We start from the raw sequence: 27,211 nt of genomic DNA on the forward strand, positions 1-27,211 counted from the left end.
GGTTAGTCTCTAAGGTGCCACAAGTACTCCTTTTCTTTTTGCGAATACAGACTAACACGGCTGTTACTCTGAATACTCTACCAATGACACTGTGCAGAAACTGGAGTTCCCCAGATGGACCTGATCCTGACTGGCCATCAAGAAAAGTTCATCTGTCTTATTGGGAGTGGTGAGCACTTTATGTGTAGCGTGTGCAGTCTGGTTTTGGTGATTGTTAATAAACAGAGGTTAAGTGGTATATTACTGCGTAAGGCACTTTCACTGGTAAAAGACCCTGTAAACCCTCAAAAGATTAAGCCCTGACTCCACAGGGAAAGGTTATTTGCCCAGAGCCCATGGAGGAGTAGAGCCCAGAGCCCACAGAGGGGTAAAGTTAGGTGATTTTCACCTGGAGCCCTATGAACTGGGAAAGGGTGGGGGTGCCTAAATTAAAAGGGTTATGCCTTGAGCCCTAGGAACTGGGTAAAGGTGGGTGCCCTTGAGTGTGTAAGTAACAGAATTTTGTGCGGGTAATAGCCCAGGCCAGAGTAGGGCCAGGCAGCAAAGGCCGGGGTGAGGGGCTAAATGGACAGGGTGCTGCTAGGGGACCTGCACTGGACTAGGGCAAGGGGAGGAGATGGGGCTGTAGGGGGAAGGTGGGGGTACAGCAAGAGAGAGCAGCTGTGAGGGGAATGGCCAGAGATGGGGCAGCTGTGAGGGGTACTGTGGGAGCCCCACAGGGATGTGGGAGGGAGACGGGGCAGCTATGAAGTGTATTGGGGGGAGATGGGGTGGCTCTGAGGGGCATTGGAGGGAGACAGGGCAGCTGTGAGGGGTACTGTGTGAAGTCCCACAGGGATGTGATGGGTGAGATGGGGCAGCTATGAGGGGTGCCTCCAGCCTCCCCAAAGCCCTCCAGGCTGATGGGCAGAGGAGCTGGTGACCCCCTCCTTTCCCCTGGTGCGATCCCAGCCCTGGAGAGGCACCCGTCACACCGCATACTCCAATGACCCTATCCTGTGAGGAGACATCTAGAGAGGATTGCCAGCCGAAGCGGGGCCTGCTAGAGCCACTGGGACCAACCATGCATGGGTACCACATCCACTGAGCCTGGGCAGCGAGCAGGCTTCAGGATCCAGCCAGCCATCGCTCCTGGGGTGTCCCTTCGCTTCCTGCCCCCTGCCCTGCTTCCCCACGCCTCCCGGGGCCAGGGATGCCATTCGGGCCAAATCTGCACACTACAATAGCACCCCCTGCTGCACATACACTACTACACACCTGCCTGCTGGTCCAGCCCCCAGAGAGCAGCTGAGCAGGCTAGAGCCCAGGAGCTTCCACCAAAGGTACCTGCTTCCTAACTCTCGAGACCCCAGTTTCGATCCTGGCCAACTACAGCTCTGGTAGCCAAGGCTCCTCAGCCTGGCTCTGTGGCTCAGGCACCTGTAGCAGGGGCAAAGCGCTGTCCAGGGCAGGTTCAGCCCATTTCAGAAAACCAGGAGCACAAGCGTTCATCAATTGCTTTTATTGTGTTAATATAATACAGTCCCGCTGGGCTGGGTCCAGTTCCGTGCCATGCTCCCCTTTTCTCCTGCACCCAAGCCGAGCTCAGAGCACCAGGGCTGCACTGGCCCGCCCGGTCTGCGACCACCTCCTTCCTTCTCTTTCCACCTCCTATTTTCCTGCCTCGCCTTTCTCCCATCGGCGCAGTGGAGATCGCATCCACACAAGCCGGCTCCTGAAGGCGTAAGCAGCGCTTTTCTCTTCGCTTACCTGCGTCTCCACAGAGGGGTCAGTCCGTCACCCCCAAAGGGGAGAGGAAAAGCAGGAGACTCAGGCTGGTAGGTTTTGAAGCTGCTACGCGACTGACATACCCACCCAAGGGCCAGGTCCTTCAAGGTCTTTAGGAGCCTAACTTCCATTGACTACAACAGGAGTTAGGAGCCTAAATACCTCTGTAGATCTGGGCTGAAATTTGGTCCTTGGGGGAGAAGCCCTGTTTTGATGACCTTCAGCTGTGGCCACTGAGCCATGCACTCCATCCTGTGTGGGCATGGTCAGCCAGGGCTCAGGCTTCATGTCATAACATGCAGCTTGTACCTGGAGCATTTCGGTGACTGCTCTCCATGCGCTGGCTGTTCCCCTGGCCTCATGGCTGGGGGGAGGAGTGGGTACAGAGGTGAAGGGACTTGCCCAAGGTCCCCCGGCAGGGCAGTGGTGGAGCCCCGGTCACCTGAAGCCCGCTGCGCTACCCAGCTGGCGAAAGGCGCTGCATGGACGCAGCCTGGAGCTGAAATGCTTTGTCCCTAGCCAGGAGCAGCTGGGAAAGCCGCCTCCACCCACCCAGGGCAGCTCCCTCACCCACCCCCCTCTTGGGCAAAAGCTGCTCTCCATCCCCAGACAGGCCTCAGGCTTCCGGTGGGGACACCCAACAAGGGAGGCCAGTTGCGATGGGCTCACCCGTTCAGCGCAGCCACACAAACAGCCAGCAGCCAGAAATGGCCGCTGGACACTGCCAGAGCCGGGCTGAAAGTGCCTGGTCTGGACCCACATCCCACTTCCACAAGGCCTGCGGTTATTCCCATCTCACAGAGCCAGCTTTGGGATGGCGGCCATGGGGAAGCACTCTGTGGTTCAGGCCTCAGGGCCAGCTGGCTGCCCAGCATGCCCCATGCTTCCCCAGGGGCCATGGATCAGTTCTCCCTGGGTTTGGGATCGGGCCAAAGACTTGGGGCATTGGCCACACAGCGACTCTCCCATTCCGCACCACTCTCCCCTACTTCCCCCAACCCTGCAGGAAGCTGGAGCCTTCCCGGCCACATGGTTATCTCTCCTATGCTGCCTCATTGGGTGGGCACCCTGCCCCTATTTCTAATCAGGGAGTGTCCCAAGTGAGGGGAGAGGCTTGGGCTCTGATCTCCTGCCTGCTGCACTCCCCCCCGCCCCCACTGCACCATGGGACCACATGCGCCCGTCCCAAAAGCCACCAGCCAGGCACGTGTCCATGTATCTAAGACCAGAACAGTGCCCCTCCATCCACTGGGGGCTGGGGTGTAGCCCGAGGCGGGTTTACATTCATCAGTAACAGTCTGTTAATAAATACAACAGTGGTCATGTCCCCAGGGGAGCCGGGGGAACCCAGGTACCGGCCTCCCTGCCCCCCAACGCACGCCAAACAGGGGTGTGTGGGGAGCTGTCTCTGGGAGGTTCCCGACTCCGGAGGGGGCTGGGTTAAAGGACGTTGGGCAGGGGCCGAGGGCCAATCGAACAAAAACAGTCCCATGCGGATTGATCTGCCTCACAGGGGACAATCCAGGCTGAGGCACGGCTGGATCCAGGAGGCCTCTTCAGTGTCTGGATGGTGCATGGCCCCTGCTCCTGTCGCACTGGCCTCCCAAAGCCTATGGTCTGAGGCCTGGGCCCCCCTCTCTGGTTGTGGGGCAGGCCCCGGGGGCTCCCCCACGCCTAGAGGGGAGAAGGTTGTCTCAAGGGCGCGGCCGCCCCCACCTAGCTACACATGGAGGGGACCCATGGCCAGCTCGGCTCGCCGGTCTCCCCCCTCCCCACCCCACCCTCCCCTGCCTCCTAGCAGGAGTCCGGCAGGTCACCAGGCGGCAGCACTGCGGGGTCCCCTCTCGGCGCGGGGCAGCTCGTGTGTGCGCCGCTTGCGGGCTTTTCGCGTCTCCTCCACATGCTTCCACTTGTGGGGCTTGGCCTGGATGCTCAGCGGGGAAGGCAGGGGCAGCTTCTTCTTGGGCTGGTGGCTCATGCGGCCCCACAGCTGCTGGCAGACCTGGTCCATGGTGCTGAGGTTGGGGTGGTCCACCAGCTGCAGGAAATCCTGGTACCACAGCTTGCTGCTGGCTGGCTCGGCAGGTGCCTCCTCCCGGGCGCCAATCACCTCCAGCGAGAGGCGCAGGAGGGTCTGGGTGAAGCCGTGCTCCGTGGCCTGGCAGTGGTAAAGCCCGGTGTCCTTGCGTGCCACACTGCGGAGGAGAATGCCCCGCTCCGTCTGCAGCACCCGCTCATCCAGCTGCACCTGTGGGCCCGGGGAGACAAGGCAGAGCTGGAGCCGGGGGAGCAGGGCCGGCGCCAGGGCCAAAGTGCAGTGCCTCAGCGCACCACCCTGGCCTCCCAGGAGGGTCTGGGTAGCTTGGGGGCAGGGCTCGCTGCTAGCGGGCCATGGGCTGCGCCAGTGCTGCTGTGCAGGGATGGGCCGAGGGGGCATCAGGGCAAAGAGATGCCTGACATGTGCCGAGAGCGTGGTTCAGAGCTGGAGCTGACTCTGAGATGGCACAGGGGAAGGATGGGTCCGGGCAGTTATTCCCGGTCCCCCCTGCTCAGGGCAGGGCCAGGCTGGACTGGGTGTCCTCACGCCAGGGAGGGATCAGGAGGGAAGAGTGAGGTGGTGGGGCCGGAGAGTCTATGCAGCCGGGAGGGGTCTGGCTGGGGGTGGCCATGCATCATGCATATGCAGCAGTGAGTGGGGTGGGAAGGGGCAGAGGATGGGAGTGGGGAGCTGGAGCCCAGCCAGGAGGGCACAGGGATCCAGGATCCTGGGGTATGATAGGTGCCAGCCTGTCTCTCTTGGCTCTGACCAGCCTGGGCACAGCCAGCCTGATGCCCCCATATCAATGCAGCATGTGGGTCAGGCCGAGCAGCCTGTCTCCTGGGGGTGAGGGGCCCTGTACCTCCTTCCTCGGGGTGTTGCTGGCTTTCTGGTAGGTCCACAGCACCCGGGCCTGCAGGGACTTGGGCACGCACTCCAGGAAGGCACTGCTGCCCTCCACCCCATACAGCTTCTTCTCCGGCACGCTGCTCCGGTGTGGATCTGCCGGGCACAGGCCACCGAGAGCGTGAGCACGGGAAAAACACGGGGGCAGCCAGGCCATGGGGCTGGCACAAACAAACGTGCCCGAGCCTTTGGGCCACGTGGCATGGAGCAGGCACAAGCGAATGCACCAGGGTGGATGGGACAGGAAGAGTGGGGCTGGCATACACCAGAGCCATGGGCCACGCAGTGGGCATAAACTAGCACCCCCCAGGCGTCTGTGCTGAGGTCCTGTCTCTTCATGTCAGGCATGTGCCCATTTCTCTTCATGACCGGTGCCCATTTCTCTTCATGTCAGGCATGTGAGCAGGGGAAGCGCCCCGCCCCACATCCTGCGGCACATGAGCGAGTGGCAGTGGTCCTGCCTGGGCACTTCTCTCTCTGGGAGGATGGGCACGCAGACGGGGGCTAAGGGCTGAGTTGGTACCCTGGGGGCAGAGAGTGGGCACACTGACCTCCAGAGCACAGCGTGTTGGGGTCCCCGTTCCGGACGTCCTGTCGTCGAAAACGCCTGTAGGGGGGAGCGGGGAGAGAGGTCAGGGTGGGGCACAGCAGGGGACGGAGAGACGGACGTACATTTTCTGAGGAGCACAAGGGCTCTGGCAGCCTCTCCTAGTGCCTGGGGAGCAAGCCCCCTTCCCCCAGCACCCGCCAGGAGCACCCTACACCGGGCGCCCTGCTGGACCCTGGGTGCAGAGCCCCACAGCTCTGCGACACGGGACCAGGGCGTCGCTCCTGTCAGTCCCTAACGAGGGGCTGTCGCTGTCCTGAACAGTCTGTTGGCATGCTGACTGCTGGCAGCGCCAAGGTCCCTACCAGGCCCCCCATCACCCTAGCATCTGGGTGCCTCACGCTGTTTAATGTCGCTCCCCTCACACACCCCTGGGCAGCAGGGCAAGGCTCTTCTCCCCATTGTACAGATGGGGAAACTGAGGCCAAAGTCACCCTGGGAGCCTGTGGCACTGAACAGAGGTCTCCTGCCCCGGGCTGGATCTTACCGCTTCACCTAGCCCCAGGATAAGGCTGGCACAAGATCATCTCAGCGCCAACCCTACCCCAGATGTTACCCCAAGCCCTGCAGCGTGGGGGGGGGGGGGGGCTCTGATGCAGCCGGTACCCCCTGCATGCCTCTCCCCAGTCCCCCGACATCCTCTCCGGTCCCATGACATCCTCCCCATGGCTCAGTGCTTACAGGAGCAGCTAGGAAGTGATCTGAGCGAGGTGCCCCTGGGCCCCATGTGGCTGGAGTAGAAGGGGCCGTACCTCTTGGTGTTGGGCATGTAGCGGGTGCAGCTGGTGCCGTTCCAGGCGCAGTAGGGGTCTCTGGCCAGGCAGCACTCGGCACAGCCCTTGCCATAGATCCCGCAGCGGTGCAGGGGCAGCTGGGAGAGGGACGTCGGGGAGCCCACGTAGAGTTGTTGCTGTTGGAGAGGCAAGGCCAGACAGTTGGGGGCGGATCCAGCACCTGGGCGCATGCCAAGGCCCTGCATCCCCGGGAAAGTGCCCACACAGCACGTGGTCAGGATGTCACTGCCACCATGGGGCCTACGTCTAAGGAGGTGCCAGCCTGGGGAAAGGAGGGGAGAATCTTCCCCTGGGATGGGGCGGCCACAGTGCCCAGCCTCACTCACTGGATGCCCACGCCAGGGCATCTGGGGGGCATTCGGGTCAAGGCGGGTCAGGGCCAGCCCAGCTTTCCTGCAGGGGATGAGGCCGAGGGACAGCCGTCGAGACTGCAGCAAGGACCCCGGCACAGTGCACCAGCTGGGGGAGGGGCAGACGGCTGCCCAGCCCAGCACCCACCCGCACTGGTTGTCCTGGACGTGTCACCAGGGCAACCCCAAGCTCTCCAAGTAATGGGCCGACACGTGGGTCGGTCTCCCTACACCTCCTCCAGCCCCTATACTCGGAACTACTTTTCCTCGGTCTCCAGTGGTGCAAGGACAACGCTGTGCCAGAATACGGCGCTAATCCCCAGCAGGCCCTACCCTTGTTATTACAATGGCTGGCTCTGGGGCACTGGGTGCGAGGGACTGTACAGACACAGATGGGTACAGTGTCTGCCCTGGATCCAGCCACGGCTGGCACCCTAGCTCGGCTGGCACAGCACCACAGCCAGCACCCTGGCACAGTGTCACAGCCAGCACATCCCACAGCTGTTTCTCCCCCCCCGCCCCACATCTCTTCCCATCCAACCCTCTCAGATGCTGCCCGTGCCCACTGGGCTCCTCACCCGCTTGGACGAGATCTGCATGCTGGTGATGGGGGATGAATCCTGCCGAGACAAACAGAGCACAAAGCTCATTAAGGGGGAGCCCAGGCAGATTGGCATAGCCTGGTGCTTGGTACTTTGCCTGTCTGTCCAGACCATGCCCGGGGGGAGGTCTCACTGTACTTCTCTGGGGGCAGGTGTCAGCTCCATTGACCCGCTCCACGGACGAGGCGCCAAGAGGCCACATGATGCACCGGAGAGCACAGAATGGTGGGACCGTGGATAGAACTCAGGAATCCTGGCTCCAGCTGTCGGGTCAGGCTGGCGATGCTGGGTTAACGTGGGTGGCAGGGGCACGGGCAGGGCTGCCTGCCCATGGCACCGCCGGCCCCACCCCACGTGGGCAGAGGGGGACGGGCCCATGTGGCAGGCACCCAGTCACACACCTTGCTGGGGGGAGGGGCTGGTTGCCACATGGCCACTGCTCCCCTGGGGCTGAGGCCCCCAGCTCATTAGTATGTGGCACCCGCCTTTAGCGCCCGGAAGAGGGAAGGGATACATGGAGGCAAAGTAGTTCCAGCCCATGGCTCAGGTTGCTCTTCGCCAGCTCTCAAGCACGGAAGAGGGGTAGAAAGAGGGGTGAGGGGGCACGACTGTGCCAGCCTGCAACAAGACAGGTGTGTGGGGGGAGGGGAGGGGGGAAATCAGGCCCCCGGCACCTCCCTCCCCTGCCCACTGTCCTACCTTAAACACCTGCAGCTCCTCCAGCAGCAGCTCCTCCATGTTCTGCCAGCTCTCCTTGGGCACCGAGACCACCTTCAGCACCGTGCCAATATCTGCCGGGGGGGGAGGGAGGGGGAAAGGGGTGACAGGGCATGGTAACATCCACAGCTGAGATGTCCCATCCCTGGGCAGCTCCCACACACTCACACCCGACTGGAAAGAGACGCAGGCCCAGGACCCCACTGCTCAGGGTTAGCCTCCCAGATCTGTACGTGGGCACCGAGAGAAGGGGGCCCTGACTGGCAAAGGCAGTCCCAGGGAAGCGAAGGGGTCACAGTCATGGCTTAGCATGAGCAAGGACGGCAGAATCCCCTTCTTCTCAGCCCCCACAGCTCTCAGGCCGGGGCAGTATTATTATCCCCATTTTACCGAGGGGAAACTGAGGCACAGAGCGGGAGAGGGACTCATCCAGCAGGCCAGTGCGAGGGCAGGGAACAGAATCCCAGTCACTGAGCCACTGTCGCTCCCCTATTTGTCCCTGCACTTCGCCACATGCCCAGCTCCCTGCGCTGCAGGAGGGCAGCGGAGGGCAGCCCTGGCGCTCACTGGGCATGTGTGGCACGGGCAGAACATTAGAGGTCCCGGGCTCCGCCCATGACAGCTCCAGGGAAATCTGGGGCTGGCAGGAGCGACCGGGCTCCGGGAGGGGCAGTGGGTGCACCTGTGCCAATGAAGAGGACATCATAGTGCCCGTCGGCGGCCGTCACCCGGTCCACGGCGATGCGGGAGAAGGTGTAGTCCCCGCTGGTCTGCAGGAAGACGGGCCGCTGGCTGTGTGGCAGCACGGGGTTGGCCATGAGCGGGTGGTTGCGGGCGAACTGGATCACATCGTCGGGGAAATCCTTGGTGGAGCTGAAGGTGCCAAAGGTTTTGCTGGGGCACTGAGGGGGCAGAGAGTGGCGAGGTCAGCTGGGGAAAATGGGACCCGGGGCACTGGCCACTGCACATGAGACGCTGCTGCCCGTCACTCCCGACCCACAGCCCCCTGCCCTCTGAGCCCCGGGTTTCCCCCACAGCTCTGCCGGTGCCCCTCACTCCCGACCCACAGCCCCCTGCCCTCCGAGCTCCGGGTTTCCCCCACAGCTCTGACGGTGCCCCTCACTCCCGACCCACAGCCCCCTGCCCTCCGAGCTCCGGGTTTCCCCCACAGCTCTGCCGGTGCCCCTCACTCCCGACCCACAGCCCCCTGCCCTCCGAGCTCTGGGTTTCCCCCACAGCTCTGCCGGTGCCCCTCACTCCCGACCCACAGCCCCCTGCCCTCCGAGCTCCGGGTTTCCCCCACAGCTCTGCCGGTACCCCTCACTCCCGACCCACAGCCCCCTGCCCTCCGAGCTCCGGGTTTCCCCCACAACTGTGCCGGTGCCCCTCACTCCCGACCCGCAGCCCCCTGCCCTCTCATCCCCGGGTTCCCCCCACAGCTTTGCCGGTGCCCCTCACTCCCGACCCACAGCCCCCTGCTCTTTGAGCCCCGGGTTTCCCCCACAGCTCTGCTGGTGCCCCTCACTCCGGACCCGCAGCCCCTGTGGCTCATCCTTTCCGGGCCCCTTGGTCAGAGCCAGCTCAGTCATTTCCCTTTGGGAGGCGTGGGGGGATGTTTTGGTCAATGAACCAGCTCTGCGCTGGGCATCGAGCGCCCATCCTACCCTCCCAGATCCACTGGTGCTGAGACTTGGCACAGCCCTTCCTGCAGGGCACCGACAGCCGCTGAGCCTTCCCCCCTGCCCAGGCCCCTCTCACAGCTGGCCACCCCTTGCCCCCACAGGCCTCTGGGCGGGGGCAGGACGGACTTTCCCCCCAGGTCAGGCTGGCAGAGCTGTGTGTGAGCGCCGAGGCACCAGGCCTCGTGCTCAGGTATAGGGGCCATGGGGCTCAAGGGGTCTAGGATGGGGGCAGGATGCAGGGCTGGAGGGGCAGGTATCAAGGGGCCGGGCAGCCACACAGCCCCGCTGAGGGATGACGCCGTGTGGGGGGGCCTGATCCCCACTGGCTGCAGGGGGAGCCCTGTGCCTCACGTCCCTCCCAGCCAGCTGGGGCCCGCAGCACATACCATGCCCGGGCGAGGGTAGGGCACGCGGCCCTGGTACGACACCCACTGGTAGTTGGGCCCCTCCTTGTGAGCGAAGGGCCCCAGGAAGGCTCGGCGGATGTCGTGCATGTTGTACAGGCAGACGGCGGAGCCCCTAAACACTGAGCTGTGGGGAAAGCAACAGGCAAGGGCGTGAGGGGGGCATGGGGCACTGGAATCAAAAGGGCATTGAGGTGGGGGAAGGGCAAGGGGCACAGGGAGAAGAGGGTCAGAGTGGGCATGGGGCTGGAGGGGAAGGATGAGGGGTCCCTGGCCCTGAGCGCCTCCCTACACCAGGCCCAGCTGCAGAACCTGTGGGTGCTCTGGTGAGGGGTCCATGGAGGGGTAGCGTGGAGCTGGCTGGGGGGATAGGCAAGCTGGGGCATGGGCGAGCTGGGGGGACAGATGCACTGTGGGGCTGGATGAACTGGCTGAGGGGGCTGGGTGTGCTGAGGGGGGCCCTGGGTGAGCAGAGGGGTCAGTTCGGAGCTGGCTGGCAGGAGAGCGAGGTAGGGGGACGGACATGTGGGGGGGCAGGGGCTCTGAGAAGTGGGGCAGGTGAGCTGGGGGGGGGCAGGTGATCTGGGGGGCTGGGCATTGGCAGGGGCAGGTATTGGGGGGGCCCCACTGTACCTGGAGGTGGAGAAGACGGCGTAGAGCAGGGGGTTCCGTGTGTCCCTCGTCCGCAGCAGGAAGACGTCACCTGTGAGTGCGGGTCACTGATCAAACCCAGGCCCCTGTTGCCCAGCCAGGGTGCACAGCAATACCTCCCCCGCCTGACGTGACCAGCCCCCCCGCCACCACCACCAGCGTGTAGCTTCCCCACACACCCCATCCCCGTCCAGGCACAGAGCGCCCCCCACCCCAGTCAGTGGCCCTGCAGCTGGCGCCCGCCCCACGCCGCTCACGGAGCTCGTCGAAGAAGGTGTCGCCCCCGTCGCTGCCTGGCACTGAACACACCAGCCTGGCCTTCAGGAACGTCGTCCACTTGTTCACCAGGCTCCGCCGCCCGCCCAGGTCGTTCTGTGGGGCCGGACAGACAGGCTGAGAGGGGGCCGGGCAGGGGGCATGCAGGGAGCTCCTGGCTCAACGTCCCCGTCTCCACCCACCAGGACGTCCCGGGACATGACAGACGGTGGACTCCCCATCTCCGGGCCGGACCTGCCGCGGTGGCATGGGAGAGCACGACTGAGCTGTCCCCAGCGTGGGGCTCCTGCCAGCACAGCCGGGGAACGACCCCACCGGCCTGGCTGGCAGAGCCGCTGCCCAAATGCCAGGCAGGCTCGGCTCCAACCCCAGTGTCGCTGCTGTGCAGGCAGAGCACAGATGGGGTGACACCCATCCCTCCCGGCCCCCCCAGGGGTGCAGGGAAAGGGACCAGCCCCATTGTCCCAGCGGGGCTGGGTGGGCATGGGAGCACTCACCCTGCAGATCTGCCCGATGCGGGCGAAGCTGGCCTTGCCCAGCCCCTGCTGCCCCTCCACCGCAGTCTCACGGAAGAAGAAGTAGATCTTGTCGTCGTCCGGGTTCTCGCTTTCCGGGATCCAGAACACGTCCACGAACTTGGGCTCTGGGCATGGCAGAACCGGGGGAGGGAGGGAGGGTCAGGCAGGGCGAGCACCAGGCACCCATGCCATCCAGCACAGGCGATCAGGCAGAAAGTAGAGCGAGTAACGGCTGCACTCGGCCCAGTCGGGGCTGCCAGCGCTTTGCTACCCAACCTACGTGCCAACCCACGCGGCGCAGTGCCCTACCCCTGGCCGACACAGGGGGAAACCGAGGTACAGAGAAGGGATGTTACCCAGTGAATCTGTGGCACGGCAAAGAATAGGATCCAGAAGTCCTGACACCCTGTCTCCACTGCTCTAACCATTACACACACTGCCCTCTCAGAGCAGGGAACGGGACCCAGGAGTCCTGACCCCTACTGCTCTAGCCCCCAGCTCTCCCTTCCCGAGAGGTGAAGCTAACAGCCTGAGCCAGGCCAGGGCCACATGGGCTCTGCACTGCCAGGGGATCAGCCAGGCCCTGCCCTGATCGTCAGGGAGGACCCACGGCCAGTGCCATGGGTGGGGTCTTTGCTGCCTGAAACTGGCTCGGCAGGGAATGGCACCTGGGGTCGGAGATGCAGCCCAGGTCCCCTGCCTGTCTGGGAGGGTTCGGGGGAGGCTGGAGGGCACCCACATGCTGCCCCCGCGGTAGCTGCCCTGCCACAGGCAGCTCAGGGCTCCCCCAGTACCGCCCTCGCCCGTGCCACATCGGGGACCCACCCCGGCCAGCCAGACCAGCCTGTGATTGGGTACAACTGGCCGTGCTCAGCCCCCTGCCCCTGGAATGCGCAGCTGGGGGGCTCCCCATGCCCACGCAGCCAGACCGTCCCCTGCCCCAGCTCCATCACCCCACAAGTGCCCCCTACTCAAAGGGGGCCCTGCAGTCACACACCACTAGGTGGCAGCCTAGATCCACCAGCTCCCACAGGGAGAGTCAGCCCAGCCATGAGAGCGGGTCCAGGGCCAGAGAGAAGGAAGAGTGGGTACGGGGCAGACGGGTCATGCTCCGCAGTTCCGACCCGCAGTCCCCCAACCTCCTGCTAGCCCAGCCCCACCCCCCAGCTCTACCCCCTGCTAGCCCAGCCCTGGGCTCTTCCCACAACTCTGCTGGTGCCCCTCAGTCCCAACCCACAGCCCCCTGTTATCCCAGCCCTGGGCTCCCTGCCACAGCTCTGCCTGGCAATTCCTGCACCCAGTCCAGCCCAGCTCTGGTGCCCTGGGAGGCAGAGCCTGGGGGTGCCAGGTCACTGCACTGTCTCAGGTTGATCTCGAGCCACTCCTAGGGGCTCTGCTATTCTTGGTGCTGCCCATTTCCAGGTGATGGCACCTTCTCGGCAGAACAGGGCTGGGGCAGGGCGTGGGCAGGGCCCATGGCAGCCCCAGCCTGGCAGTCCCCTCAGCCGCTGTCTGCAGGGATGGGGATGCTGGGGAAGAGCTGAGAGAGAATCCCAGGGCCAGGCATGGCCTGGGGAGGGGTGGGAATGAGGCCTCCCAAGGGTGAATGAGGCCAGAAGCTCTTGCAGGACTATGAGTTCATTATCCCAGCATGACAGATGGTGAGATTCAGAGGGTGGGTCAGCGAAATGCCAAAGGGGATGAGCAGAGCACGGCTGCCCACAGGATTAGGGCTGGGAAAGCTTCTTCACCAGCCCTGCCAGTGTCCCTCACTCCCACCCTGCAGCCCCTGCTATCCCAGCCCTAGGCTTCCCCCAGCTCTGCCAGTGCCCCTAACTCCCAACCTGCAGCCCCTACTATTCCAGCCTTGGGCTCCCTCCCAGAGCCCTGCCGGTGCCCCTCAGCCTTTGGGAAATGACCCCCAATCAGGGGCATGCACAAGGGGGGACAAGCAGGGATACAGGGCCCCCAGTAATCAGGAGGAGCACAGAACACAAGCCTGTCCCCAAGTTCTGAAATCTCCCCCCAGAGACAGACACTCAGGGCCTGCCTCTGCCTCCCCCTCATGTTGCTGTTCCCACCTGTGCCCAGTGACTGGCATGCTCAGATCTGGGAGCCTCCCCCACCCACTTCGCAGGAGGCTGGGTCAGAGCAGGCCCTGGGACAGGGAGTGAAATTCACTAGGAGCTTGGCCGAGGCTGCCAAACTCACCACACTCAGGACGCGGCCCAGCATCCTCGAGCCGAGGGATCGGCCCCTGGGCAGCAACAGGATTATGTTCCTGGGGACCCACAAGGCCTGGCCTCCCCCCCTAGACACCCCCTGAGCCCTGGCACTGACCGTTGAGCCAGCGGGAGTCGTGCTGCTCGGTGCGGATGGACGGGCGCAGCCCCAGGCTGCGGAAGATGGTGAAGTCGCGGCCCATCAGGTCGGTGGCCACCCCGGAATACAGCTCCTCCCCTGGGGCAGGGATCAGAGAGGTGGGGGGCATTAAACACGGGCCTGCTCAGCCCTTCCTGCCTACCTCACCCCATTGGCAGGGGAAAGGCCGGGTGTCCTGCTCCTCAGACAGCCAAGGGATCCACTTCACCCCCCTCACCAGACGTCACTGTTGGTGGCGGTGGGGAATTTACAGGGGCACCCCCGGGGGATTAGGAGGGTTAACAAGTGAATCCCCGGCTCCCACAGCCTGGGCCCTGCTCACTCCCCTCCCACAGCTCAGTGGTGAGTTCAAGGCTCAGATTCCTCAGCGGGGACAGTCCCTGATGACCAACAGGGGCTCTTGTGTCCTGGCTCTGCACAGAACTGGCATCTCGCCCTCAGCACCCCCCCAGAGGGCACGAGCCTGCAGTGCCTGAGGCAGCCCAGCCTCTGCCCACAGGGGGCGCCGTGGAGAGCTGGGCAGGAGCGCTGGCTGTGGGGGGGAGCTCCCGGCTACTCCAGCCCCAGCATCTCCCAGTAGGGGGCGCTGTGGGGGAGGGGCAGGGGCAGGTGGCAGTCAGCAGGGCCCAGCAGACGATAAGGAGGCCTGCCCGTGCCAGCTCAGGGTCATGGCTCTTACCCACGAGCACCGAGGCGGCCACGTGCTGTGGGTCGTATGGGCTCTTCCCTTTGCCATCCTCCATGGCTGCAGGGTCCAGCTTAAAGACAGGCTCCTGGAGAGAAGGAATGAAGCACGTCAGCGATTGGGGGGAGGGCGGGTCTGGGGTCAGGCTGCTAACAGAACCCGCCCCCCCCCCCCGCAGGGCAGGTGGCGGGCAGGGGATGCCCTGGGGGTTGGGGCTGGGAGGGCGGCTCACACTTGTCCCTTAGCAGGGGTACCGCCAGTGCCCGCCGGGCCCTACCTCCATGCGCTGGCCAACCTCCACGTAGGCGCAGGCGGGGTGGAAGGCGCCCGTGCCGCAGGCATACAGGTGGGTGCGGTTGTATAGGTGCAGGATCTTGATGAAGTTCATACACTCGGCCTGAAAGATACGGGGGGGGGGGAAAGCTGGGGGTGAGTGGGGCGGGGCCTGGCAGGGGGCATGTCTCCTGCTGCACCCCTATAGCCGGCACCTTTGTCCAGCTCTCTATGGGCTCCCCGCTGTGGTGGCGGCTGCCCTGGATCCACAGCTCCCCCCACCCCCGCAGGGCTGAAACCAGAGCGACAGCCCCCTTGGGGTTTCTAGGTGGGTTTGGCCAACAACACGTCTGAGCCCAGGGCTCCAGCCGGCCCCCTGGCCCCTCTGCCCTGACCCCTGGAATGCAAGGTCCCAGCATTAGGATCCATGGCTAGGAGTTGAAGGCCAGTCAGTTTTAACGCCAGCTCCCTGCCTCGCCTCCAGGGGTGCCAGCATCCCTGGCCAACAGGATCTCATTGCAGCACGGCCCAAAGGCTGCTCAGCCCCCCATTCCCCTGCACTTGTCTCAGAAATACACTGAATTCCCAGCAGCCCCAGCCTCTCCTAGCAGGGGGCACTGTGGTGTGTGGGGCAGGAGCGCTGGCTGTGTGTGGGGTGCTCCCAGCCACTCCAGCCTTGGCCTCTCTCAGGAGAGGGCACTGTGGGGAGCAGGGCAGGAGCCCTGGACATGGGGGGAGCTCCTAGCTATGCCAGCCCCAGCCTCTCCTAGCAGGGGGCACTGTGGTGTGTGGGGCAGGAGCGCTGGCTGTGGGGGAGGTCCCAGCTACTCCAGCCCCTCCCAGCAGGGGGCGCTGTGGGGGGGGGCAGGGAAGGAGCACTAGCTGTGGGGGAGCTCCTGCCCCACACAAGTAGCCCCCAGGCCAAGGCTTCCCACACGCTGACTCATATGCCAGGGCAGCTGGTGATGGGAATCCAGGCAGGTCCTTCCCCCCAGCAGTTGCCCTGAGCCATTGCAGGGGCACAAGGATACAGGCTGGTCCCCGTCAGGCACCCTGGAGCTGCCCTCAGGGTAGTGGGATCCCACCCGTATCCCTGCCCCTTTGGCCGGGGCAGTGATTCCCTGTTCCCAGGTGTGTGGACAGGGATGTTCCATCCCAGCCCTGAGTCACCTAGACCCAGTGCCTGGTGAGCGGCAGGGCCTGCCTGTCTGGAGTTGCAATCTCAGGAGGGACTGCCCTGGCCGGGGTGTGACCCAGACCCCCGCTAGCCAGGCCAGTGGGCTGGGGAGAAGGGCACCCCAAGAGCAGCGGCACTGCTCCTGGAGCCGGGGGAAGGGGGCACCAGGTGCTGCCCCAGCCCCTGCCGCTTGGCTAATAGCTGCAGGCGGGTCAGATCAGGGCACCAGGCCATGGCGCAGATGGTACCACCCAGGGCCTGGACACGCATGTCTGAGCCTCTGCTCATTGCTACTTATCATGGCCCTGTTGGTGCTGTGGGCAGGGCCAGAGTGCCAGGAGAGGGTGCTGCCAGGGGATCCTCACATGACTCAGATTGAGGGTCCAACAGCTCCTGGAAAATGAGTAACACTAATGAGAACCCAAAGGAAGGGAATGGCCGGGCCGGGCACCCCCACCCCGCACTTCCAGCCTGGAGCTGAGCTGATATTGCAGTCCTAGACCCCATCCCTGCTGTCCCCCATCTTGGGCAGTGTCCTTAGTCCTGACCTGCAGCCCCCTGCTTGCTTTGCCCTAGGATCTGCTGACAGCTCTGCTGATGCCCCTCCTCAATCCTGACCCGCAGTCCCTGGCTGCCCCCACAGTCCTACCGGTGCCCCTCACTCCCGACCCAGAGCCCCTGCTATCCCAGCCCTGGGCTCCCCCCAACTCTGCTGGTGCCCCTCCTCAATCCAGATCTGCAGTCCCTGCTAGCCCAGCGCCTGGCTCCCTCCCCACCTCTGTTGGTGCTCCTCACTCCCGACCCACAGCAGCCCTGGCTATCCCCAGCTGCCGGGTGTGTGTGTATGAGAGAGAGAGAGCTGGATCTGGCCCAAGGGACCCTGGCATGAGAGGGCAGAGCTGACCGGGAACAGGAGCACTTGCAAGGCTACTTCTGCCCAGTGTCTCCCCTAGGGGCAGCGGCTGGGTAAACAGTGGGGTCAGGGGGGGCCTCTCAGTGCCCCCAGACAGATAAACAGGCCTCAGGCTGCTTGTTTGCTGCCTTTCGCCCCAATGCAGGAGCCGGGCTCAGGGCTGCTGGCAGGAAACCAGATTGGAGCGAAGCTGCCACAGCCGTGTCCAGCCAGACCAGTGTGCCGTGCAGCACAGCCTTGCCCCTCCTGCCACCTGCCTGGCCCCCTCTGCCACCCACCTCCAGCCCCATCCTGGCCCTTCCTGCCACCCGCCCCCAGTCTCGCCCTGGCCGGCCCCCTCCTGCCACCTGCCCCAAGCCCCGCCCAGACAACCTCCTGCCACCCGCTCGGCCCCCTCCTGCCACCTGCCCCCAGCCCTGCCCTGCTCGGGTCCCTCCTGCTGCCTGCCCCCTCCTGCCCTGCCCCCTTCTCCCACCCTCCCCAACCCCACCCTGCCCAGCCCCTTCCTGCTGCCTGCCCCCAGCCTGGCCCTGCCTGGGCCCCTCCTGCCACCTGCCCTGCCTGCCCTCTCCCACCCTGTGTGACATCACACTCTATATGATGATTTTATAAAAATATACTAATGTGTGAATATGATGCAACTGGAATACGCTTCATGCAAAAGGTCTCTTGTAAGGTATCATTACAAAGCTTATAATCTCCTGAGTGTGCTCATCCTATTTGTATAAATGTATCACTCTTGTATCTGAAACTAGAAATATGAAGTATAACTCTGAGGGCCTATTGTAGTTATGCAAAGTGTGGGTCATTAATGGTGGCTTGGAATCTTGATGGCTCCCATCAACCAGGACAAGTGACTGTGGGTGGCTCTGTTTGCATACGGGCCTTCCTGTGAGTCAGGCTGGGAGGAATGAAGAGTTAAGTCTTACAGTGACATGTGATCATGTCACCTGAACTGGGATCCATCTTTAACCTCCTGCTTTTCCATTTAGAAGGAGGGGTGGGATTCCAGAGAGGGACAAAGGATTCCCGCCTTGTGCAAAAGCTATATAAGGGGGTAGAACAGAAAAAAGGGGGCTGCAATCATGAGGAATCCCGTAGCTACCACCTGAGCTGGAACAAGGGCTGCACCAGGGGAAAGGATTGTGCCCAGACTAGGAAGGCGTCCAGCCTGTGATAGAAACTTATTGAAACATCTCTGAGGGTGAGATTTTATCTGTATTCAGTTTTCTTACTGTATTAGGCATAGATTTGCGTGCTTTATTTTATTCTGTTTGGTAATTTACTTTGTTCTGTCTATCATTACTTGGAACCACGTAAATCCTACTTTTTATATTTAATAAAATCGCTTTTTACTTATTAATTAATCCAGAGTAGGTATGAATACCGGGGAGGGGGTGGGGGGGAAGGGGAGGGCAAACAGCTGTGCATATCTCTCTATCAGTGTTATAGAGGGCGAACAATTGAAGAGTTTACCCTGTATAAGCTCTATACAGAGTAAAACGGATTTATTTGGGGTTTGGACCCCATTGGGAGCTGGGTATCTGACTGTTGGAGACAGAAACACTTCTTAAGCTGTTTTCAGTTAAGCCTGCAGCTTGTGGGACGTGGTTCAGACCTGGGTCTGTGTTTGCAGCAGGCTAGCGGGTCTGGCTCAAACCAGGCAGGGTTCTGCAGTCACAAGCTGACAAGGAAAACAGGCTCAGAAGAAGTCTCAGCACATCAGTTGGCAGTCCCAAAGGGGTTTCTGTGATCCAACCCATCACAGTAGGGAAATATTATCCCCATTTCACAGTGGGGAAGCTGAGGCCCAGAGCGAGGCAGCGCCTAGCCCAAGATCCCTGGGAGAAGCCCAGGCTGCAAAAACTCCTTGCTCCTCTTCACCTCCAGGCTCAACACAGAGATGGCCGTCCCCCTCCCCATCCATCCAGAGGACCCCCCATCCTGCCTGCACAATGTCACTAGGCATTCCAGAGTGCACTGGGGCAGAAAAACAAAAAGCATCCCTTGGGGAGTGCCTGGGGCTGTGACCCACAACCCCCCCCCCGGGTGGGAGACCCTCAACCCAGCCATCTGCTCTGAACGCCACCCACGCCCCAGCCCGGCAGACAGGCCCAGCACTTGCCCAGCCAGGCAAACAATCGGCCCTTGTGTATCCCAGCCACTTGATTGACGAAGGGGAGGCCGGGGGGGCAGCACCCATCAGTAGCTTCTACTGGGGCCTCGGGGCGGGTCCTTGGATCCCCTCCCCTCTGCTGGGCACGGCCAAGGCTCTGAAGAATAAAGGTCATGCTGGAAAGTGGCAGGCGGGTGTCTGGCTGGGAAGGGGTTAAACGCTCAATAAACGGTCACTGGGGCACCCCCCTACCCACTCCATGGGAGCTTGGCCTCCAACTGCCGTGGGGCTGGGATTTCATCCAGCATCTTCTCAGCTGCCTGGATCAGCCTCCCCCTGTCCTGCCTCTGGCTTCCCTGGACCTGATCCTGTCCGGGCCCGATCCAGCCTGGGCCCAGCCTTGCAGCAATCGGCCCCCGGGGGATCCCTCAGCTCAGGGGGACTCAGTACCCATGACATGTCCTGCAGCCTGCTGACTGCTCACTGCTGCCCCCCTGCATCACTGCACTGATACCCCCCTTGGCCGAGACTACTACTGGCAGCCCAGCCCCTGGACAGTTCCCAGCAGCCTGCCAGGATGTTACCTCCCCCCGCAGCCCAGGGGGCTCCCTGAAGAGACCCTAAGCCCCCAGCGAGTGCTGTACCTCCCCGCACCCCCTGCAGGCCCCATTGCTGTGTGCTAGCAGCTCTGGGAACTCCTCCACTACCTGAGCCAGGGGCAAGTCCCGGGGCCAGGCCTAGTCTATCTCCAGGGAGGACAGCGGCCTGGTCAGAGTGGGGCAAGGTCCCCGGATGGCATGGCCTACACTGCCCAATAGGAGTGGAGGGGCTGGCGGGCAGCCTCTGGCTTGGCCCTCCAGGTGCCACAGCGAGGGACAGGGAAAGATCCCTTTTGCCCCACAGGGGCTCACCCCTGCCCAATAGGGATCAAGAGCCTCCCTCTGTGGGGATCAATGGAGGGGGGGCCGTGTCACTCCCAGCCTCACAGAGGCCCCTCCCAAAAGCACATTGGCTGGGCCACTTTGGGTGCCTTGGCATCGCCCAATCCTTGGGGCCCTTCACCGTTGGGGCTGTCAGAACCGTTGGGGGCAGTGGCCTCAGCCTGGGGCAGCCTGCTCACCCAACGCTGTCCCCATGCCCATGAGCCAGCTCCCTGCGAGTCAGATGTGGTCTCACTCCAGCCTGTTGCGGGACCCCAGGCGGCCTGTGGCCAGGAGGTCTGGGCTCCGCGAGGCCCCACGCCCTGCCTTGGAGCAGGGGAGATACGAACAGGGCGTCCCATCTTCACTGAACAGGGGGCAAATCCCAAACTCCGCACGTCTGACTCCCCCAACACACTTGACTCCCATGGGGCAGTGCTGGGCTGGGCTGCCCACTCTCCGCACTGGGCACCATGCAGACCAGGCCAGAGGAGGGCGGTTGGGGCAGGGCTCCATTGCTGCAATGAGGCACTTTGAGGAGCTGCTCCAAGGTGCCCAACGCAAAGGCCAGGCTAGAAACCCCTGAAGGGCATGCGGTCTGGCAACCCCTGCAAAGCCAGGACGGGGGCTCCAGGTTCAGTGGGGGAGCCTGCCCACCCCCCCAGCTTAGCCTGGCCGAAGCACATACGTTGATGTCTTTGCCGGCCCAGTTGCATTCCTCCCTCCACTCCACAGGCGCCGGCCAGTAGATCTGTGGGAAGAGAGTGGGACAGGTCAGGGGGAGGTATCTCCCTCTTCCCCCATGGGCTCCTCAATACCAGCCCACAGCCCCCTGCCAGCCCAGCCCCAAGTTCCTGCATGAACTGTGGTGCTGGGCTCGGGAGCTTGGCCTGCAAAGCATGAGGCTGAGACCCTCCCAACTCAGTTCACACTAGGAATGGAGGGGCAGCGTCCCTGGAGGTGGAAGGACCCTGCTCTGACAGTACGCCTCACCATGCCCCATGCAGAGGGGCTCCCAATTTCCCTCTCTGTCCCGTGCCCTGAGACAGCAGCAGCCAGAGCTGACTGGGGACGTGGCTCGAATGTGCCAGCCCTCCATGCCGCTTTGAGCAGGGCCGCGCCTGCCCGGCTGAGCACCAGCATGCTCGAGACATGCAATGCAAGCCACACGGTGCCCTGGGAGCAGAGGCTATTCCAGCAGTTGTGGCGGGGAGGCAGGGTTCCAGGAACGGAGGCATCAGCTCATCCCCCCTGCGGCGTTCAAGCCGGCCGGTTGGTCCAGCGATTTCACGGGGGAGTCGAGGCTGCTGGAATGCCGGCAATGTCGCCTCCCGAGCAGGCGCCTCTGCTCACTGCCCCTCCCCCCAGTGGGTGCCCAGATCCCCCCTCCCTCTGCTGTGCAGCCCTGTCACCTTCTTGTCCTGCTTGCTGATGTTGTCCAGGCTCAGGGAGGCCAGGTAGTTCTTGCCGCCCACGAAGAGCCGGCCCCGCTCCTCATCCAGGAGCAGCGCCTCGTAGCAGCAGGAGCGCTCTAGCCCATAGGTGCGCAGCCCATGGCGTGCTTTTAACTCTGCGGGGAGACATGGGGGCTGGGATCAGGCCGGCTCCACCCCGCCCCGGCTCTCAGCTTCTTTCAGGGATCAAAGGCCAAGGGAATGGAATGCAAAGTCCCTGGGCCTGGGTCCTGAAAGGTATTTCGATTCCCACCCTCCCATGGGAGTTAAGCACCTCTGTGGATCTGGGCCTTGGAGATGGCCAGTGTCAGGGATGGGCAGCGCAGGCCCAGAGAACCGTGCCGCTCCAAGCCCCAGTCATATGGTTCCTGGCACCCACTGCACAGGACCTGCCCTGGATGCCACCACGGTCAGTTTTGGACAGCGCTCGGGGCCCGATTCTTCAGAGCAGGGCAGCCAGTGTGCCCCCACGGGCACCGCCCCTCCGAGAGCTGGGCCACCGGGGGTGCGTCTCCGCGGCAGTGACAGAGCCACAAGGCGGCTGGCTTCGGCTGTGGGGCTGGAAAATTGCTGTGTAGGCGTTTGGGCTGGGGCTGGAGCCCGGGCTCTGGGACTCCACCAGGGGGGTGCGTCTCAGAAACTGGGCTCTAGCTGGAGCCTGAATGTCTACGCTTTGAGCCCTGCGAACCTGAGCCAGCTGATCTGGGCTCTCAGTTATTGCAGTGTAGACATATCCAAGGACACTGTCACAGGTGGGAAAAGAACCCAGGAATCCTGACTTCCAGTCCCCTGCTTTAACCACCAGACACCACTCCCCTCCCAGAGCCAGGGATAGAACCCAGGAGTCCTGGCCCTTAGCCCACGCAGTTCTAACCCATGCTATTAGACCCCCTTCCCACCCCAGGAAGAGAACCCAGCAGTCCTGACTCCCAGTCCCCTGCTTTAACCACAAGACACCACTGCCCTCCCAGAGCCAGGGATAGAACCAAGGAGTCCTCCCAAACCCCTTTCACCCCCCTGTGCTCTAACCACTAGACCCCACTCCCTTTCCAGAGGGCAGACCCAACAACACTCATGTCAGTGGCACCCCGAGGGTTAATGTTTCCCATTTAGCCCCCACCCCCCTTCTCTGTAGGATCTCATACCGCAGGCTGTATGCAGCTCAGGCATGCTGGGGCTGGCAGCGTCTGCAGGTCGGCCCCACAGCCCTGGAACTGTGCTTAGCCCAGGCCAGAGGCAGCACTGAAGAGGTTAATACAGAGGCTGGAGCCCTGGGTTAGGGAGTACAGGGCCAGGCCAGCTACCTCCTGGCAGGGTTAAATGCCAGGGAAGGCAGAGGCTGTGGAATCAGCCCTGGATCCGATCCGAGCACTGCGAACGCTGGCACTGCTGTCCTGCAAAGGCTCCTACAGAAGGAATTAACCCTTCAGGGCCAGATGCCCCACAAGTGATGCTGCATGGCGTCAGGATGCCCAGGGACCACGGCACTGGTGAGAGGGCTCCCCTGCCCAGCACAGTGCGGTGCCTTAGGGGGACAGTTAGAGGCCCCATTGTGCCAGACCCAGAGTGAGAGAGAGTCCCCAGCGCTCACAATCTAAATAGGCCGGGGAGGAGAAACTGAAGCACCCAGCGGGACTGGGCACCAGTGGTTCTGAATGTACTGGGCACCCCAGCACAGAGAGCCCCCAGATCCCGGGGGGGCAGGGCAGTCACCTGGATGCCATCATCCCAGAAGATGGGCTGTGGCAGCTGTGCACCCCACAGACCTGCTCAGCCTGCCCTGGCTGGGGCAATCTAGGAGGTGGGCAGAGGGTGCATGGGAGCGAAGGGGGTGCCGAGGGGCTGCTGCTTCCCTCTGCACCCCTGGCCTGTCCCTGGATCCGCTGTCCTGGCGCCCCCTCCCCGCATCAGCTTCACCCTGTCAGTGGTGGCACAGTACAACAGGCTGTTCCTCAGAGAAAAGGCCCTTTCTCTGCCCCACGGTGCCTGATCTGCTGACCACAGCAGGAACAAACGGGTTATTGTGGGGAGGTGGAGGAGAGCAGCTCGCAGGGGACAGGCCGCCTGGGCCAGAAGCGCCTGCAAGGACCACCCAGCGCAGCACGGCTCAGGGGCCAGAGCCCAGCCAGGTCTCTGCCCCTTCCCCCACAGAGCCAGCTCACCCCCTCTCTGCCCCTTCCCCACTGCTCCCAGCCTCCCCTTTGCCCCCTCCCCCACTGAGCCAGCTCACCCGATATCCCCCTCCCCTGCAGCATTAGCCCATCCCCTCCCACACTGCTCCCTGCCCCCTCCCCCGCTGCCAGGCCACCCCTTCCTGCCTCCTCCCCCACCGTGCCAGCACATCCCTCTCTGTGCTCTGACCCCTTCCTGCTGCAGCACCAGCCAGGCCTTGCCTGCACCCCCCCACAGCCTCCCCTGTTATCCAGGACCCTGGAGCCAGCCTAAGGAGGGAAGGGCTCAATGCGGTGGGGGGATGGGAGGAAGGGCCACACAGGGAGGAGCCTGTGTCGAGGACCCCACTGCCTCTTGTGGCGAGGCTGGCAGGTTCCTGCTGCTGCCAGGACACGAGGGGACAATCGCCCGCCTGCCCCACGGCTTCCCAGTGCTAACTGGCCAGGAGAGCGAAGCCAGGCTGGTGAGTTTCACGTTCCTCTCTAGTCAGTATCGCCGGGGGGGCCACAAGCTATCCCCAGTCTCTGGAGCTGGGGGCTAATAGAGAGCTGCTGGTTAGGCATGGACTCGCACTGCCCTGGCTGCCCGCGGGCTAGCCCAGCTAGGTCTCCTCCGGTGGGGTACACAGCCCCAGCTCCAAGTATGAGGGACCCTCAGCCTGGCAGCCGTGGCCCCTGTCCAGCAGCAGGACACCTGGGAGCAAGGCACTGCTGCTCCCCGAGCTGGGCCCACTTCTGAAGTGGGGATGGGGGCGGGGGTCCAATCAGGGGGTCAGTGACATGCTGCTGAAACCAGATGTGAAAGTAACACAGCAGATACAGGAACTGGAAGCAAACACACTTCAGTGGGACTGGGGACACTGACGACACTGACAGCCAGCGCTCCTGCCCCATGTCCCACAGCGCCCCCTGCTGGGAGAGGCTGGGGCTGGAGAAGCCAGGAGCTCCCCCCCGACAGCCAGTGCTCCGGCCCCCCTCCCTGCAGAGTCCCCGACTGAGAGAGGCTGGGGCTGGAGAAGCCAGGAGGTCCCCCACATCTTACAGCGAACCCTTCCCCGTCCCATGCCGGCCATTTCCCCTTTGGTTTAATCCCACCTGACACCGGCTGCTCAGGGACTTGACCGGGAGCATTCAAGGACTGGCATCACGTGAGGTAACCTGGCAACCCCACGCTGCTGCTTAGCAACTATTCTGGAAACTGCTCAAAAGGCAGCCCCCCCCCCCACATACCTCTTTAATGAGTTTCTGGCTGATGGACAAATTAGAGGAAAGGGCAAAGGCCTCCCGGAGGCCTCCGCTCTCAGCCCAGCAGCGCCCTGCTACCGATCGGCCCCAGCCACCTCATCTCCCAGGAGGGAGGACACAGAGCCATGTTTTGAGCTGCACCCCAGTTCCTGTGTGCCGCGCTGGCTGTGGGAAGGGACCAGAACTGGACCGATCTGCCCACTGGCAGGGTACCCTGGGACGAGAGGCACTCCCTGGCGCAATGACCTCATGTCATGCTCCCTGGCAGCCCCCAGTGCCGGGGGGGGGGGAAAGAGAGTCAGAGTAGTCTCCGAAGGCACGAGAGCCCGCACCGGCCCCTGAAGCCAGGAGGCACCTCAGTGCTGAGGCTGCAAGCAGCGAGCACCAGGCCTCTTGGCACGCTGTGTGTGGGATCAGCGTTGAGGCCAGGCACTGCTGCAGCCCGGCCCATTGCCATGCCCAAGCTCCTGCCATGCCCAAGCTCCTGGCGGAGCCGGGGTCAGCGCTCATTGGGCAGCAAGAGGCTGTCAGGAGCTGTGCCTGGTGTGGGGGGGGGGGGAGACGGGGGTGCGTGGGGGGCAGGCTGCACGGCTTCCACTCATTCCACAGCATCACCCCTGTGAAGGCCCTTTCTTCCCACTGCTGAGAGGGGCCAGCTCCAGCCCTCCAGGCCCCTCTCCAGAAAGCTGGAGCAGCAGGGCCAGCCCTACCCCCACCTTCCCCAGGGTGGGTCCTGTAAGGAGCAAGAGGGGAAGGTGTCTCCACCCCACAGTTGCTCCTTGGGTTTGAGGCTTCCAGCAAGGGGACAAGGCTGCCTAAAGGGTAGGGGCTGGGGGACACCTGCCACCTGCCACCTCCCACCCCCAAACCCATGTCACATGTTCATTAACACCTGGGAAATACCAGGGGTCACTCACACCCTAAGGTGAACTGGAGAGCAACGGCTCAGGGCTGCATTTCCCAAACCTGGGGCCAGCCAGTCCCCCTGCTCTAGGGCCAGATCAGAACTGGGGACCTGGAGATGAAAAGGTCCAGATTTCCTCCTCGAACCAGCCAGCTCCCCTGAGACATATACATGTCCCAGCAGGGCAGGGCATACAGGCTGGGCTGGGGGTAACCACCTTTCCTCTTGCTTTGAAAATGTAACTTTGAGACCTTCTGAAGATGGGGCAATCACAGGCTGTAGTCTGGGAAAAGGGGGAAGGTTCACATCTCCTTGAGCTGAAATCCCACCTGAGGAGCTGTGTGTGTGTGTGGGGGGGGGGGTAGGGGGAGGGAGGTGACCTAAGTTATAGCCCTGCTCCCACTACCAGATGGGAAGGCAGCTGCTCCCCCAGCAACATCAACCATCCACAATGAATGGGGTGAGCCAGCCCCCCGCACAATGGGGAGTCTGGCCAGGCTGCAGACGTCCAGCTCCCGGGCTGACCTGCAGCACTGATGCGGTTCACCCCTGCGGGGACAGAGTGCCGTGGATGACGTTGCTGCTTGCCCGTGGGCATTCCCGGGCCACCAAGCGGGATGCAGCATCTCTGCGCCCCATGCTTTCTCTGCAGCATCAGGTGGAGCCCAAGGCCCAGGTATGGAGCTGCCCCAGTGTGAGCCTGGCAGGGGCGAAGGGCACAACACACTGATGGACAGCCTGGCATGGCTGTAATAAGAATTCATCACAAGCCCCCACCTGCCCCTCAGGTTGGGCACAGCATTTGCCTCGTGTAGGCTGGCTCTGATCCTAGCGAGAACCCCACAAGAAAAGCCCTCCTGGTGCCATACACGGCCCAGCCCAAAGCCCCATAATCCCTCCCAGAACTCTGCCCCCTGGGGGTCACCCAGAGCCGGGGCACCCCCATAAACTGCAGCCAAGCCCTGGGGGCCGGATCCCCAGCTGGCACCGACCGGCACAGCTCTGCTGAAGTCACTTTACAGTCACCCCTGACTCCAGCCTGCTGGGGATCTAGCTCCTGAGGTTGCTGCTAGGAATCCAGCCTGAATACTGATCATCAGAGCCTATGCCAATGCCACTCCCTAATGCCACCCCTCATGCTGCAGGGCATGGTGGGACAACTATGGGAGGGCAGCTTTCATTTCCAGGAAAATCCACCTTCTTCTGTCTCGGTCTCTGGGACTGGAGGCTTTAATGTACCGTATTCCCCGAACGCGGAGCCAGAACCTGATCCTAGTTACCCCTGCTGATGCAGGATTTGCATCGCTGACGCAACCGAGATCAGAATCCGGCCTGGACTCCTCGGCAGTCAGTGGAGAAACTGGATTTATGCCAGCGGTAGCTGATGGCAGAAACCATCCTGCGGGGATCTGTCATTCATTGCCGTGTCCCGTATTGTTTAACTTGGGTGCATGGTTCTGGATACAGCTTGGATAAGGGATGCCATACAGGTTCAGCGTGACTGCCCATCTAACAGGGCGTGGGGAGGCACAGCTCCCAGAGATACCTACAGATCCAACCGGGTCATTCACCCCCCCGAGGCCTGGTGGCAGGATGGGGATCCCACAGATTCGCGTGCTCCAGCCAGGACCTCTTGTCCCAGACATCGCCTGGGTCGCA

General features: G+C 63.0%; 1 protein-coding gene across 3 annotated transcripts in view; it reads right to left on the reverse strand.

Moving 5' to 3' along the window:
- Positions 1–1,486: 1,486 nt before the first annotated feature.
- LOC140914551 (semaphorin-3B-like) overlaps positions 1,487–27,211 on the reverse strand; it is a 31,845-nt gene continuing 6,120 nt past the window's right edge. For 2 of the 3 annotated variants that reach the window (XM_073352595.1, XM_073352597.1), the window contains exons 3-18: positions 21,191–21,348; positions 20,467–20,529; positions 14,657–14,776; positions 14,374–14,467; positions 13,653–13,772; positions 11,292–11,437; positions 10,776–10,890; positions 10,501–10,570; positions 9,850–9,994; positions 8,464–8,683; positions 7,764–7,855; positions 7,041–7,082; positions 6,071–6,228; positions 5,263–5,318; positions 4,668–4,807; positions 1,487–4,015 (exon numbers count right to left, since the gene is read on the reverse strand). In XM_073352595.1, the coding sequence (XP_073208696.1) occupies positions 3,581–4,015; positions 4,668–4,807; positions 5,263–5,318; positions 6,071–6,228; positions 7,041–7,082; positions 7,764–7,855; positions 8,464–8,683; positions 9,850–9,994; positions 10,501–10,570; positions 10,776–10,890; positions 11,292–11,437; positions 13,653–13,772; positions 14,374–14,467; positions 14,657–14,776; positions 20,467–20,529; positions 21,191–21,348 (2,174 nt within the window). In that variant the 3' untranslated portion in view covers positions 1,487–3,580. The remainder of the gene's footprint in view (positions 4,016–4,667; positions 4,808–5,262; positions 5,319–6,070; positions 6,229–7,040; positions 7,083–7,763; positions 7,856–8,463; positions 8,684–9,849; positions 9,995–10,500; positions 10,571–10,775; positions 10,891–11,291; positions 11,438–13,652; positions 13,773–14,373; positions 14,468–14,656; positions 14,777–20,466; positions 20,530–21,190; positions 21,349–27,211) is intronic. The other variant, XM_073352596.1, reaches the window with a different exon arrangement.

Source organism: Lepidochelys kempii, chromosome 7, assembly GCF_965140265.1.
Source record: "Lepidochelys kempii isolate rLepKem1 chromosome 7, rLepKem1.hap2, whole genome shotgun sequence".
Taxonomy (NCBI): Eukaryota; Metazoa; Chordata; order Testudines; family Cheloniidae; genus Lepidochelys; species Lepidochelys kempii.